Source organism: Lithobates pipiens, unplaced genomic scaffold (genome assembly GCF_037356315.1).
Source record: "Lithobates pipiens isolate NorthernLeopardFrog02 unplaced genomic scaffold, aLitPip1_a1.2 Scaffold_27, whole genome shotgun sequence".
Classification (NCBI taxonomy): domain Eukaryota; kingdom Metazoa; phylum Chordata; class Amphibia; order Anura; family Ranidae; genus Lithobates; species Lithobates pipiens.
In genome coordinates this window covers 119,509,541-119,524,512 of record NW_027507788.1, presented here as the reverse complement: position 1 = coordinate 119,524,512, position 14,972 = coordinate 119,509,541, and the positions used below count along the sequence as shown (strand labels likewise).

At 45.3% G+C, this 14,972-nt stretch overlaps 1 protein-coding gene across 2 annotated transcripts in view; it reads right to left on the bottom strand.

Annotated features, from left to right (window-relative positions):
- The window catches only part of LOC143934097 (uncharacterized), a 77,730-nt gene that overhangs the window by 55,600 nt on the left and 7,158 nt on the right, over positions 1–14,972 (bottom strand). For both annotated transcript variants that reach the window (XM_077457410.1, XM_077457411.1), the window contains exons 2-3: positions 4,422–4,508; positions 1,917–2,280 (exon numbers count right to left, since the gene is read on the bottom strand). In XM_077457410.1, coding sequence (XP_077313536.1) covers positions 1,917–2,247 — 331 coding nt within the window. In that variant the 5' untranslated portion in view covers positions 2,248–2,280; positions 4,422–4,508. The remainder of the gene's footprint in view (positions 1–1,916; positions 2,281–4,421; positions 4,509–14,972) is intronic.

Sequence of the window (14,972 nt, the reverse complement as noted above, 5' to 3'; positions counted from 1 at the left end):
AGGTCTGGATTTTGACTGGGCAATTCAAACACATGAATATGCTTTGATCTGAACCATTTTATTGTAGCTCTGGTGGTGTGTTTAGGGTCATTGTCCTGCTGGAAGGTGAACCTCCACCCCAGTCTCAAGTCTTTTACGGACTCTAATGCCGCATACACACGACAGGACTTAAGTCCGGCAGACTTTCGACGGAGTTCTGACAGAGTTCTGACGGACTTTCCGAATGAACGGACTTGGCCACACACAATCACACCATAGTCCGACGGATTCGAATGTGATGACGTATGACTGGACTAGAATAAGGAAGTTCATAGCCAGTAGCCAATAGCTGCCCTAGCGTCGGTTTTAGTCCGTCAGACTAGCACACACACGAGCGGATTTCTGGGTCCGGCAGAGTTCTGTCGGAAAAATTTGAAACATGTTCCATTTCTAAAGTCCAATCAAAAGTCCGCTGCAGCCCACACACGTTCGAATAGTCTGCAGGAATCATTCCGTCAGACTTTTGATGTTGAAAAGTCTGGTCGTGTGTACGGGGCATAACTGGTTTTCTTCTAAGATTGCCCTGTATTTGGCTCCATCCATCTTCCCATCAACTCTGACCATCTTCCCTGTCCCTGCAAAGCATCCCCACAACATGATGCTCTCACCATCATGTTTCACAGTCAGGATGGTGTATTCAGGGTAATGTGCAGTGTTAGTTTTCTGCTACACATAGTATTTTGCTTTTACACAAAAACGTTTGATTTTGGTCTCATCTGACCAGAGCACTTTCTTCTACATATTTGCTGTGTCCCCCACAGGGCTTCTTGCAAACTGAAAACAGGACTTCTTATGTCTTTCTTTCAACAATGGCTTTCCTCTTGCCATTCTTCCATAAAGGCCAGATTTGTGGATTGCACAACTAATAGTTGTCCTGTGGACAGATTCTCCCACCTGAGCTGTGGGTCTCTGCAGCTCCTCCAGAGTTACCACGGGCCTCTTGGCTGCTTCTCTGATTAATTGCCTTGCCCGGGCTGTCAGTTTAGGTGGGCGACCATGTCTTGGTAGGTTTGCAGTTGTGTCATACTCTTTACATTTCCAAATGATGGATTAAACAGTGCTCTGAGAGATGTTCCAAGCTTAGGATTTTTTTTATAACCTAACCCTGCTTTAAACTTCTCCACAACTATATCCCTGATCTGTCTGATTATTTGGCCTTCATGATGCTCTTTGTTCACTAAGGCTCTCTAACAAACCTCTGAAGGCTTCACAGAACAGCTATATTAATACTGGGATTAAATTATTTACTAATTAGCTGACTTCTGAAGGCTATTGGTTCCACTAGATTTTAGTTAGGGGGTATCAAAGTAAAGAGGGCTGCATACAAATGCATGCCACACTTTTCAGATATTTGTAAAGAAAATTGAAAACCATTTTCCTTCCACTTCACGATTATGTGCCACTTTGTGTTGGTCTGTCACATAAAATCCCAATAAAATACATTTACTTTTCTGGTTGTAACATGACAAAATGTGGAAAATGTCAAGGGGTATGAATACCTTTTCAAGGCACTCTATAGTTACCTAATGTTTTTTATTGTGTTGGTATGTCTCTTTAAATAAGTTGATGTGGCCAATTGGTCAATGCATTTTAGCACTTTCCCCCTGATCACTGTCATCTCTACAACTAAGCCAGGATGGTTAAAATTAAAAAGCATTAGAGAGGCAAGTCTCCAGGAATTCTCGATATGTTTGACTAAATAAAGATCTTTGAAGGAAGCGGTATGTGATGTGCTGCCTCCATTTTTTTGTACAGCATATGCATGGATCAGGAACAGGCTCCAATGACCAACACCCCCCACATATGAGGATAGAATCAGGAGCTTGGGGCCAGTGAGATTTCTGGAAATTCTTTATGTAATGCTTATAAAGTCTTACCTGACTGAGACCAGCCTTTATTTGATGATGCACTGCAAGGCTCTGTCACAAAAGGTTCATTTTCCTGGAATGAAATATCCGTACTCGGAGCTATCACATTAAGTGGACAAGGTGGTCGACATTTTATCAGTTGCTGTCCATTAACATTCAGTATCTCAACTTCATCTTTCATGTCATCCAGTACGTTTTTTAGTGATTTGTACCCATAGTTTGTCAGCTTAAGCTGGTATCCATGGACCTGGTGAAAGAGTCCAGAAAATTCTTCAAAGGAAACTCCTTCTTCTTTTTCCATCACTACAAGAATAACCTCTGACTTGAAAATCTCATCCATGGCTCAGCCTAAGAAATTTCTCAAATCACCACCCTGTAAGTGTAAAGACAGAAGTCTAAAACAAAACACGAAATATAGGAACAGTCTGTACTAAATTAAAGGCCAATAACTGATCAAAGATCACTATTATTGTTTGTGCGTAATAATAATAATAATAATAATAATAATAATAAAAAAAACACACTGTAGAGAATTGAAAACCTTTGTTAATTTAAATCATATGAAAAAAGAATAAACAATACAATCAAAAGATATTTTATTAGAAATCAGTGCATAAAGTATGATACATTTAAACAGCCAGTCAGATCTTTCTTTGTTTATGCTGTGTAGTAGGGATGAGCTTCAAGTTCAAGTCGAACATGAGTTTCAGCACAGCAGATGGAGAAGGGCAGACTTAATGGCATGTCATTAGTAGGGTGGCTGCCTAAAGCCAGAAGACACAACCACCTCCTGATGGTGTCAGAAAGGAAGATGGCAGGGTGAGACCCAGCATACAGCAACAGATTGGTGGATCACAGCAGGACAATACTGCATTCATTGAGTGTGTGAGAATGCCTCTTGGGATATGTGACATGTATATCTTTGTACGCTACAGGAACAGAGGGGAAGTCTGTGAGCAGTTACTGGCTAACGCTGCCCCAGCCTGGAAGTTAGAAGTTAGTTGTGTTTTCCAGGTTTTTCTTGGCTGGTCTTTCCTGGGTCCAACCCCTGGTCCTGTGTGTTATAAAAAGGATGGCGGTCCAGATCCTAGAAGGACCTTGGGGGTTTTCTTGTTGCTGTTCTGCTGGTTCTGTTATTTCACCAGGCCAGTAGAAGAGAGGATCGGAGCCATGCGCATGAGCAGTAGGCTACACTGCCAGGTTCCCTTACTCGCAATGGAGGCGGCATGCACCTGACAGCTGATGGAAATATCAGCTGCGGTGCTGACATCGCTGGACTCCAGGACAGGAAAGTGTCTGATTATTAAAAGTCAGCAGCTGTAGCATGTGCGGATGCTGGCTTTAAATTTTGGTGGGCGGACCTCCGCTTTAAAGTGGAACTAAAGTCCTGCTTTTAAAAACTGTGAGCAGGCAGGCTTTTATTGCAGAAGAGACATGCAATGTCTCTTTTTCAATAAACAAAACCTACCTGTCGGCTCACAGTGTTCTTTGGTATGTGCCATTTAAAGCTTATCTAAACTCAAAAACAAAACTACTATATTGCAGCTTGCCAGTCCTCAGATAGCCGTATTTGTTTTTTTTTTCCAGATCTTTATTCCTGGTTATCCTGCAAACAACTCACTTCCTGTCCTAAGGTAGCTATGATCATTCACACCACTGAATGTGTTTCAAAAGCCATGATTTTCACAGTAGGCTGCTCTGCAGATTTGAACTGCAAACTCATCTTGCTGCCTTAAAGTGGTTGTAAACTCTGTTACACCACTTGTACCTACAGGTAAGCCTATAATTAGGCTTACCTGTAGGTACTGTAAATATCTCCTAAACTTGCACAGTTTAGGACCTTGCAATCTCCTCTATGGAGCAATGGATGTCAGCGGTGACATGTCCGCTGACATCTGCCGCTAGCCAAACAAATTCTGTCCACAAAATCCAGACAGATGGTGGTCCTATTTTCCATCTGTCTGGCAAATCGAATTCGATAGGCTCTAATGAAAATGGACAGGTGGTCCGTTTCAATCCGGTTAACCCATAGAGGAGAGGAGAGTGTGACTGGGTCCCTGTCTATGGTTGCTCCCGGATGGCAACAGATTAGTGTGTGACTAGCTTGGTTACTTGGGGAGACACAGCCCAGTCTGCCTGAAACCCAGACACATGATTCAAAACCTGGACTGCCCAGGTGAATGCTCGATAGGTGGCAACCCTATCCGTGTCTGCTCTGCATAGGACCGTTCATCCGCCTGCTCAAAATGGATCAGCTGAGTGATCCGGCCTGTGTGAAAGTGGCCTAACTGTATTAACCCCTGGCAAACTGGATGACTGAATGCAGGCATCGATTTTTCACCCAGCCTCTTTTGATCTTTCAATCAAAGGCTGTCAGGTGAGGGGTGAGATGGCAACACATGGATGTCAGTTTTGTCCAGTTCACAAGGAACTGGTCGAAATATACCCGTGTATGGCTAGCTTTATTCAGTAAGACAATATAGAAAGCAAAGACAATGTAAAACATGCACTTACCAAATACAAGAAAGCACAAATCAACTTCACTCACTGGAATATTCAGTATTTTGACTTGAACATAGGACACAGGTTTTGATGCACCATCTGTTCATAATTTAGGGAATAAAATAAAGAAAATCACTTTAAATATTAGCAAGCATGCATACATTCAATACACAGATTTTGCACATGATCGTTTCCTTGTTTGGCATGGTAAGGGAAGTGAAAGAAGACACCATGGGGGTTATTTACAAAAGGCAAATCCACTTTGCACTGCAAGTGCACTTGGAAGTGCAGTCACTCTGAATCTAAGGCGTAGATCTGGAATGAGGGGAAGCTCTGCTGATTTTATCATCCAATCATGTGCAAGCTAAAATACTGTTTTTAATTTTCCTTGCATGTCCCCCTCGGATCTACAGTGACTTTACTTCCAAGTGCACTTTCAGTTCAAAGTGGATTTTCCTGTAGTAAATAACCCCCCATGACTTCAAGAAAATGCAGGCACCTAATAGAGCATTGACACCATTGTGTTTTAGGTGCACTGGAAATAAAAACTTGTTTCCAATATAATTTTTACAACTCTTCACATCAATGCAATGTGTTAGAGGGCAATGTACTGTGTTTTTAAAATAACAGATTGCATTACTGTCAATGGCAGCGTATGGAAAAAGCACTGACAATGCACTTAATAAAGGAAGTTGTACACACCCTTTCAAATTCTGTCTGGGTGCAGCAACAAAAGTGACTCATGTAGCTGCATAGCTCCCAACTTGTCCCTGATTTCGAGGGACTGTTTCTGATTTGGACCAATGTCCCTCTGTCCCTCTTTCCTCCTCATTTGTCCCTCATTTTGGTCTGATCTATATAATTGTATATAAAATGCACTTTTTATCTTCCAAAAAGTGTTTCACAGTGCTAAACCTTTCACCAAATTCTAAATTGCTGCATTTGTGGATTAATTGAACCTTTTTTTTGGTTGATTCTCCTTTAACCCCCCTGGCGGTATTTCCGAGTCTTGCTCGGGGTAAAAATTCAGAACCAAAAGTGGTAACCCCAAGCCAGACTCAGGATCGCATCGCTGGATCCAGGAAGAGGTTACTTACTTTGTCCCCTGGATCCAGCGACGTCTCCCCGCACTGTGAGCGGCTCGTCCTCCACTCGATTCATCACATCGCCGGGCTCCGTTCCATGCTAGCGTTGCGACGCACGGGGACAGAGAAAGGCACCAAATTCAAAAAGTAAAACATACACATTACATACAGTATAATGTAATCTTACAGATTACATTGCTGTATGGAATTATTTCACATCCCCTTTGTCCCTAGTCATCTGCCCAGTGTCCTGCATGCAGTTTTATATTATAAAAACTGTTCTTTATGCCTGGAAACTGGAGATTGTCCATAGCAACCCAAACTGTCCCTTTACATCAAAAATGATTTTAGACCAGCTAGAAAACAGCGATAATAAATTAGAATCACTCACAAAATTGAGCGATAGTGATTTGTGGGGAGATCCGTCATCAAATACTGAAAAGTAATGACAGTGACAATTCTGCAACTGAGCAAATTTCAGTGTTTTTGATTTGATTACATTATTGAATAATTTTTATTATTATTATATTATTATTTGGTATAATTATTTATAATTATTTATTATATTATAATTTATGATTTCATTTTTCAAACTTTATCATACCCGGGATGTCTGCTAGACTCTGGTTTGGACAGATTTAAGTGAGTTATTCCTAAGAATTACAGGACTACAATATAAAACGCCAAATTTCCATGCAAAATAATTGTACTGCTTTCAGCACCTAAAATCTGAAATAATCATACCGCCAGGGAGGTTAAGGGGGTGTGTCGGGGGGCATGTCCTATGCCTACATACGTTTGCTAGTAGGTGTCCCTCATTCCCATCTCAAAATGTTGGGAGGTATGTAGATGCCAGAGCCAAATGTGTGAATCTGTCCATGTCAGCACTGAGGGGGGAGTGTCCATACTGAAACCTCCTTCCTCAGTGTACTCCCTCCTTTCCTGACAACTGCGTCCGTCACACTGACAAGGCATGACCAAGGAGTTTAAACTAGAGCTGGGCTTAGCCTGAAGGGGAACTGAGAGACTAGTTCCCTATTAGGTCTGCTTTACTGCTTGACAGAGCAGGCAGTGGGTAGATGCATAGCTGCTATTTAGTCTAATGAAGGCTCTGGAATCTACCCACTGCTGTCTGCGGTCAATCACAGGCAGGGTGGGCCTGATAGAGGACTAGACTCAGAGTTCTCATCAGGCTTCAGGCTTCACACCACAACAGGTGCAGCATTGTGAATTTGAGTTGTCAAGTGGGGAAGCCTGATGGGGAACTTTGAGACTATTTCCACATCAGGTTCGCCCTGCCTGTGATTGACAGCGGGTGGCAGTGGGCAGATTCCAAAGCTGCTTTTGGACTGAATAGCAGCTATGGATCTGCTCACTGCCAATCACAGGTAAAGCCGACCCGATGAGGAGCTAGTTTCTCAGAGTTTCCCATCAGGCTCTACCGACTGTCAGTTCATTGTGAGTTGCCTCATTGGTTGCTAGGGCATAAGGAGCCTTCGTCCTAGCAACCTATGCTGTAAACAGAGGAATAGATAAGGGTGGGGGGGTCAGGGGGGGTTAACCCCACCCAGTGTGTCCTGTGTAAGTGCCAAATGCTTTTGCACTGCTTGTCAACAGCGCACAGGGGCGACACCAGGGAGATGCAAGGATATTATTAAACTCTCCCATAGCACCTCCATCTCACAGACCTCATGATGCATTATATTACTCTGCCCGCCACTGCAACTCTGCCTCCCTCTAGCCGCTGTCACCTCTATTAGTTTATTGTTAGGACTGCCCAGTGTCCTAGCAACCAACCAAGTGCTTGCTCCACCCCAGCATTCAGACAAGAAGGGGGAAAATTCCTCCTGCAGACCTGCTGCCAGTGCCCTGCCTTACAGCTTTCACTTGCAGCTGTGGGCTGTGATGTAAGGAGGAGGGCTTTGGGAACCCTGATGTAAAGGAGGTGTCTCTGGGGATCCTGATGTAAGGAAAGGGAGTTCAGGGGACTCCAATGTAAGAAAGCTGGCGCTGGGGACCCTGATGTAAGGGGACGGGGTGTCTCTGAGGGCTCTAGTGTAAAGAAGGGGAGCTCTAGGGATCCTAATGTAAGGATTGTGGTAAATGTGTGCAAAATTTACAGCACCTAGGCACAGATTCTGTTTAATCGTCCCCCTTTAAGCTCCCACTGTTGGCAAAATCTGCCCTCTGCCTCACTAACTACTGACCCCTGAAATCTGCCTCGCTTACAACTGACCCCTGAACTCTGAGTCCCTTTACGCCACGCCCAATGTTCAAAGGCAGGGTTCTTATGATCCTGCACACAGGCCCACTGCTTTTAAACTACAGTCCCGTAGCCAACCTTTTACTAAGCAGGTGCAAGGGGCACTATCTTGTGTCACTCTTGCAGTTTGAGAGAGCAAACCCCCCCCCCCCCCAGGAAAAATGATTTATGACCCTGGCTGTGAATGTAAAACACAAACACATTAATAAAGTAATGACCACACAACACACCCATCCCTCTGTAGGTCTTATTTACTGCCAGTTTGCTGGAGTGGTAATTCTTTTAGAATTTGTTTCAGCCATAGAGGTGGATTCTGAACGTGGCAGTAGTAAGAACTACTTTAATCTGGTTGATGTTGCACGTGTTGGTACCTGTACTGGTGAAAGGCTTTTACGAAATAGCAGGGGCGGACTGACAACTTATGGGCCCCCCCGGGCAATAGAAGATTGTGGGGCCCCCAGGCTTACAGATGGCCGCCACGCAGCAGCCATCTTTTTTAGGGGAGAGGCACCAAGCTAGGTGACATGCAGAGTGGCAGGAGACTTAGAGCTGGTGACCCAGTAAAGGCACCAGGAGACTCTCATGGGCAGTGCCACTTTAACAACCTCATTGGCCCCTGGGCAAAATACTGCACTGGGACCCCTACTAGGGAGATGATGACTTGCGGCATGCATAGATCACCATGGTGAACAATGGGCATGGCCAGTGGGAGAATCTTAAAGGAGGATTGAACAGAATCTGTACCTGCTGTATACAATGCAAACATACCACAGACTTTGTACCCATAAAATTCTAATTATCTGTCTAGAGACTGATAATCTCACAGACACAAATAAATCACAGTCAGGATCATTTGTTTTTAAAATGTCAATGTTTTTTATGCACAAAAAAAGGATATTTTTGTCTTACTGAGGCAACTTTAGAGAAGAACTTAATTAAAACCAGCAACTGTTAAGGCAATGAACACCTTGGTCAGGTCTATGTACAGTATAATGTACAGAGTATGTGTGTCAGGAGTAAGTAACAAACAAAACAACATATAGATTGCAGCAGTCAGGATGAGTGCCAAGCTCACATCAGAGTCCTCTCTTACATCAAAGTGTCTGCAGTGTCCCACCCTATGACAGAGCCCCCAGAGTGCCACCTTATGGCAGAGCCCCACGTGTGCCACCCTACAGCAGAGCCCCACCCTATGGCACAGCCCCCAGAGCGTCACCCTACAGCACAGACCCCAGAGTGTCACCTTCCATCAGTATCCCCTTACACACCTTTGCACTTTAGTGCTTGGTGTGGGAGGCAGCTGGCGGGAAAAGGCTTTTAAAAAATAAAATCCACATGTTTCAGGCTCTGAACTGCGCATGTGCAGTCGTAGAGGCAGCCAGTGAACTCCTGTGGTTGGCCTCAGATCGGGCAGTGTGGCAAATGAATAAAAGTCATGCTTGATGTGTGCCATGGTATCACTGCACAGGTGTGCACCCAGACCTGCCCTGGTGCCTGATCCGAGGTTGAGCTTAGCAGTTTTCCCCATTTAGCTGCCTCCGAATGGCAACAAGGGCATTTTTCATGGGTACAGGATTGTTAGATCGACTTCTGTTGACCGGCAGTGGGCACACATGGATCATACAGTATACATTTACACAGTACACACACACGCATGGTACACACGCACAGTACACACATGCATGCACAGCACACACACATATGCATGCACAGTATACACACACACATGCACGGTATACACCCAGACCGACGCATGCACAGTACACACACAGGCACACGCATGCCAAGTACACACATGCATGCATGCACAGTACACACACGCATGCATAGTATACATACAGATGCACGCATGCACAGTACAGACACACATGCACAGTACACACAGACACACGCATGCACAATACACATAGACACACGCATGCACAGTACACACAGACACACGCATGCACAGTATATACACAGATGCACACATGCACAGTACACCCACATGCACACTACACACAGACGCATGCACAGTATACACACAGGCATACATATGCACAGTATACACACAGACAGACACATGCACAGTATACACACAGACACACACACATAAATACAGTATACATATACACACTATACACACATCAGCACTTTTCACCCAAAAATCTGCCTGATGGAACACACTGCTGCTGCCTCCATCTCTTGGCATGCTGGGACTTGTAGAGCACCAGCAGCTCACAGACACAGGAAGTAGTAATGCAAGGGTGGGGGGCAGTGGAATAGCGTGGGTTGGCAGGGGAAGAAATTTGCTCCACCTAACCCACGGACTTTTACAACTCCCTGAGTCCCTTCCATTAGTACAGTAGTACTGAACAACTTGATTCCTACACCAACCTACCTGACCACTATACTAACCTGCTTGACTCCTATACTGACCACTACACTGACCTACCAGACCACTATACTAACCTACCTGATTCCTATACTGACCACTACACTGACCTACCCGATTCCTACACTGACCTACCTGATTCCTACACTGACCACTAAACTAACCTACCTGATTCCTATACTGACCACTACACTAACCTACCTGATTCCTACACTGACCTACCTGATTTGTATACTGACCACTACACTGAACTACCTGATTCCTATACTGACCATTACACTGACCTACCTGATTCCTACACTTACCTACCTGATTTCTACACTGTCCACTACACTGACCCACCTGATTCCAATACTGACCACTACACTACATGATTCCTACACTGTCCACTACACACATTATTATTGCTCACCGATTGGTTGCTAGACGATACTGCACATAATTGCTCCTTACCCATTGGTTGCTAGAGGTTACTACACATCATTACTAAAAACTGATTGGTTGCCAGAGGTTACTGCAAATTATTATTTCTCACTGATTGCTTGCTAGAGATTACAGCAAATCATTACTGTTCACTGATTGCTAGAGGTTACTGCACATTATTAATGCTTCCAAATTGGTTGCTAGACTTTGCAGCACATCATTACAGCTCACTGATTGATTGCTAGAGGTTACAGCACATCATCTCACTGCCTGCACACCACAGACTGTGGACGTGACAGGACCAACTAATAGACAAAAAGAAGAAGTAAAACTAATTATTAGCAATGAGGGTTGAAGGATGTGCTGTGTATGGAGTGCAAGGTTGAGGGGTGCGCTTTGTATGGAATGCAGGGTTCAGAGATGCACTGTGTACGGAATGCAGAGTTCAGAGGTGCGCAGTATATGGAATGCAGGGTTCAGAGGTATGCTGTGTATGGAGTGCAGGGTTGAGGGGGGTGCGCTGTGTGCTGCGTTAAAGGGGGTGTGCTGTGTGCAGCGTGTAGGGTTGAGGGGGTGCGCTGTGTACAGTGTGCAGGGTTGAGGGGGTATGCTGTGTGTGTGGCGTGCAGGGTTGAGGGGGTGTGCTGTGTGTGGCATGCAGGGCTGAGGTCGGTGCGTTGTTTGCAGCGTGCAGGGTTGAGGGGGGTGCTTTGTGTGCGGTGTGCAGGGTTGAGAGGGTGCACTGTGTAGGGTTGAGGGGGTGCCCTGTGTGCGGTGTGCAAGGTTGAGGGGGGTGTGCTGTGTACACCCCCCAATACAAAGCTCTCTTTCCCACAGATTCCAGTTCAAAGCTCAGCCACCTCCCCTCCAGCTGCCACCATCCCATACATAGCTTTCCTCTTTAGGGTAGTACTCAGTGTCTGTGCAGGCTGTCGATGAGGAGGGGCTTCTGTCTGTGTGGATGATGCCTCATCCTCTTCCTCCTGGCCTGAGTTTCCTCCAGTCCTGGCATGGTTGGTGTAGGGTCAGAGTGCCGGGCCACATAACAGCACACTGACAGGCAGAGGCAGGACTCAGGAGAAGTGACGGCAGAAGACCAGGCTGTGGGGCGGGCTAAGTGGATGGACAGCACGTCGCACGAGCGGGATCCTGGACCTCGTGTTTGGGGAGTGGCATGTAATGGAGAGGATGCCTAGTGGGTCGCCTGTCCTCCTCCTTCCCCTCAGTCTCCGCACGGTCACAATCCCTGGGATCATCATGGATGGTCTTCAGTGTTTAGTTACTCACTGCAGTGTCAGTGTCACCGCGGGAGCCTAAGCCAGGACTGCACCGCAACTTCTTCCTCATAGCAAAGAGGAAGAGCTCACAGTCTCCTAGAGTGCGCAGCGCAGGAGAAGAGCTGCAGGTAACCTGCCGCTGCTCCCCTTTAAATGTTGCACCCGGGGCAACGGCCCCCCTGGCCTTCCCACACTATGCCACTGGAGCGGGGACTGTGCCTGTGTACAGGTGGGCAGGTAATGAGTAGGAAGGTGTAGTGGAGATTGAGGGAGACATTCAGGGCATGTCCTTCTTCCAGAAGCAGTGCACTTCTCACACAGAAAATCGATCTAACTGCTTCAGAGACAGGAGGAGCCATGCTAGAGGAAACACAGCCACCCCCTCCCTCCTGCTCACCAGGGTAAATCATTGATAAGTATACATTCAGCTCAGTTAGCTTACCTTGTATCAGACTAGAGGCTGTCCCCTTCCCCCTCTCCTCTCCTCCGGCTGTCGGCATCTCCTGCTCATATCTCAAATAGGCCGCACTGCAGAAAGGGGCAGGTACACTGTGTTCCCATTGGCTGAGGAGGCAGTGGAGAGGCGGAGCAGCTATAATCTCAGAATATTTACATCAAAAGTATATCAGTAAGGGACCTTTTTAGGGACAGATGTAAAAAAACTGATTTTTTACATATTGTCCCTGGTTTTACTGAGGCTGGACATCCTGATGGGGCGCCCTATTGGCCTGGGCCCTCGGGCAGCGCCCGAGAGCGTAAATGGTCAGTCCGCCCTGGTCTTGTGTTGTGCTACATCTTATCGCAATGCATTTAAAATGCTCTAAAAATGCATGATGCCCTTTTTAGAAAAACACATGTACATTTTCTAACTCAATAGTCTGAGTCCTTAGTCCTTAGGCTGGTGGCAACCTTATGCTTCACTAACCTTACTATAGAATGGTTGCTACTGGTTACAGCAAATCCCTGGAATTCATAAAGAGCATCATAGACACTCATTACAAATCTGTCTCCGATCTGTGCAACAAATGGCGCAAATTATGACAGATTCATGTAATTGTTACAGGCAGTCCCTGGAAAACAAACAAGCAGGTTCTATAGGTTTGTTATAAAGTTGAATTTGTATGTAAACTTGAACAGGTAAATTTTTTGAGTATAACTCTAGGCAAAAATTATTTTTTTACGTTTATTGAATAGTATAAGGAAGGGTTAACACCCCTGTTGCTGTCTGTGTTCCTGTTCAGAAGATTTCACCTCACTTTCTATCCCTATGACAATTGGATTTTGAAAATTTTGGGTTGTTGTGGAAACCAAGGATTGGTGATAAAGCTTACAGGAGTAAATTTCCCTTTCTAGGTGTAGATCTTCTCACTCCCTGTTGTCTCCGTACATTCGTCAGTATGAGACATATGTAAGTTGAATGTTTGTAACTCAGGGACTGCCTGTATATGAGTCTATTCTGGCACAGTGCCAACGCTTGACAAGGTATGCAAGAGTTGATTTTAATTCGATTTTTTTTTTCCCCTCACCTATTTAATGCCATGAGCATCCTGTTATACATGCCTTACTAAAGCAATCTTAAAGTGGTTGTAAACCCTAAAAAAAAAAAAAACCTGCAAGACAAAGGCATAATGAGCTAGTATGCATAGCATACTAACTCATTATGAATTACTTACCTCAGATCAAAGCCCCCGCTGCGCTGCCCGTACACAGCTGGCGACATTTCTCCCCGGAGTTACTTCTGGGTATCGCAGCTGTGATTGGCTGGAGCCACAATTATGTCACTCCTGTGGGAGCCGCCGTTAATGGCACAGTCTAACTGAAGCAACGACACATACTGCTATTGCTTCAGTGCACATGTGTTGATGACGTTGGCACATGCCGACGTGCAGGTTTAGGAGATATCCAGTGTAGCTACAGGTAAGCCTTATTATAGGCTTGCCTGTAGTAAAAAGTAGTTGTAAATGGTTTACAACCACTGTAATACTATGGACATTACCTTAGTACATTATTCTTCCATGCTTTGAGACTAAACAGTAATATCTCCAAAGTTAGATATTATTTTGCTACTGGTACCTTTTGAAATGTTAAAAGGAACACATATTGGCACTTGTGCCATCAGATTGCTTTTTATAGCTTCTTCTTTGTAATTTTATAATATTTTTTTTAATGAACGGGGGGCGTGACCGGATGTGTAAGGTGGAGTGAGAGATGTGAGACGCCGTGTGTAACCTCCTCCCAGACCCCATGAGGAGAGCGTGGTGTGGTTAATGTTACGGCTGGACGCAGTGTGAGGAGGGCTGGAGCTATTCACCGAAGCCGGATGGGAGGAGGAGTGACGGCATACGACCGTATTATCGAGCCGAGCCGAGCCTTCGGGGATCTCCGCTTACTTCCGGGTTCCGAACCCCAGCGAATACGGCCGAAGACATACGAGCACCCCCGACCAACGCCGAATGCCCTCGAGCCTCCGAGCCCTGCCGAATAACTCCGCACACAGTGGACATCAAGAAGCTCTCCCGCCCGCCCGCAAGCCGCGATAGGAGGAAGGAGGTAAGCGGCTGTGTTGCGGGAGGGGGGAAGAAGACGGAGGTGTGAGGGGGATAGCAGGCGGAGGTCTGGCAACGTAAATTGTGGACATAGTGATGTCTGAAAACTGGCAATAAGCTAATAGGAGCGCTGGCCGGGGGTGAGGAGGACTCTTAGCTCTTTTTTTCTTTTTCCTCTCTGGATTGCATTGCTTCGTATTGCACATTAAGATGAATGAATGGTAACCCGAGTAGCATATGCAATTAACTACCTGCTGTAAAGGCGGGCGCTTGTGGTCAGCGAAACCAGGAAGTCTGTGATATTGGAATTGAGTACCTGTGGACTGGCTATAAGGCAAGATCAGTGTTGCACTAATTGATCTATTGAGGGATGGTGGCAGTCCTAAAAACCAACTGATTTTTGAATTAGTGCGTGCAAATAAGTGCCGGTTGTGAAGCAATAAAACAGGAAGTCATTGCGATACATGAAGTGAATACTGGAGAACTGGGTATAAGATACGGCTAATATTGCATTAAACTTTTGACTGAGTGATGGGCGGTTGAGTTATAATGTTAAAAATTTATTAAATACGATATCTAGGATCGTTCTGAAGAT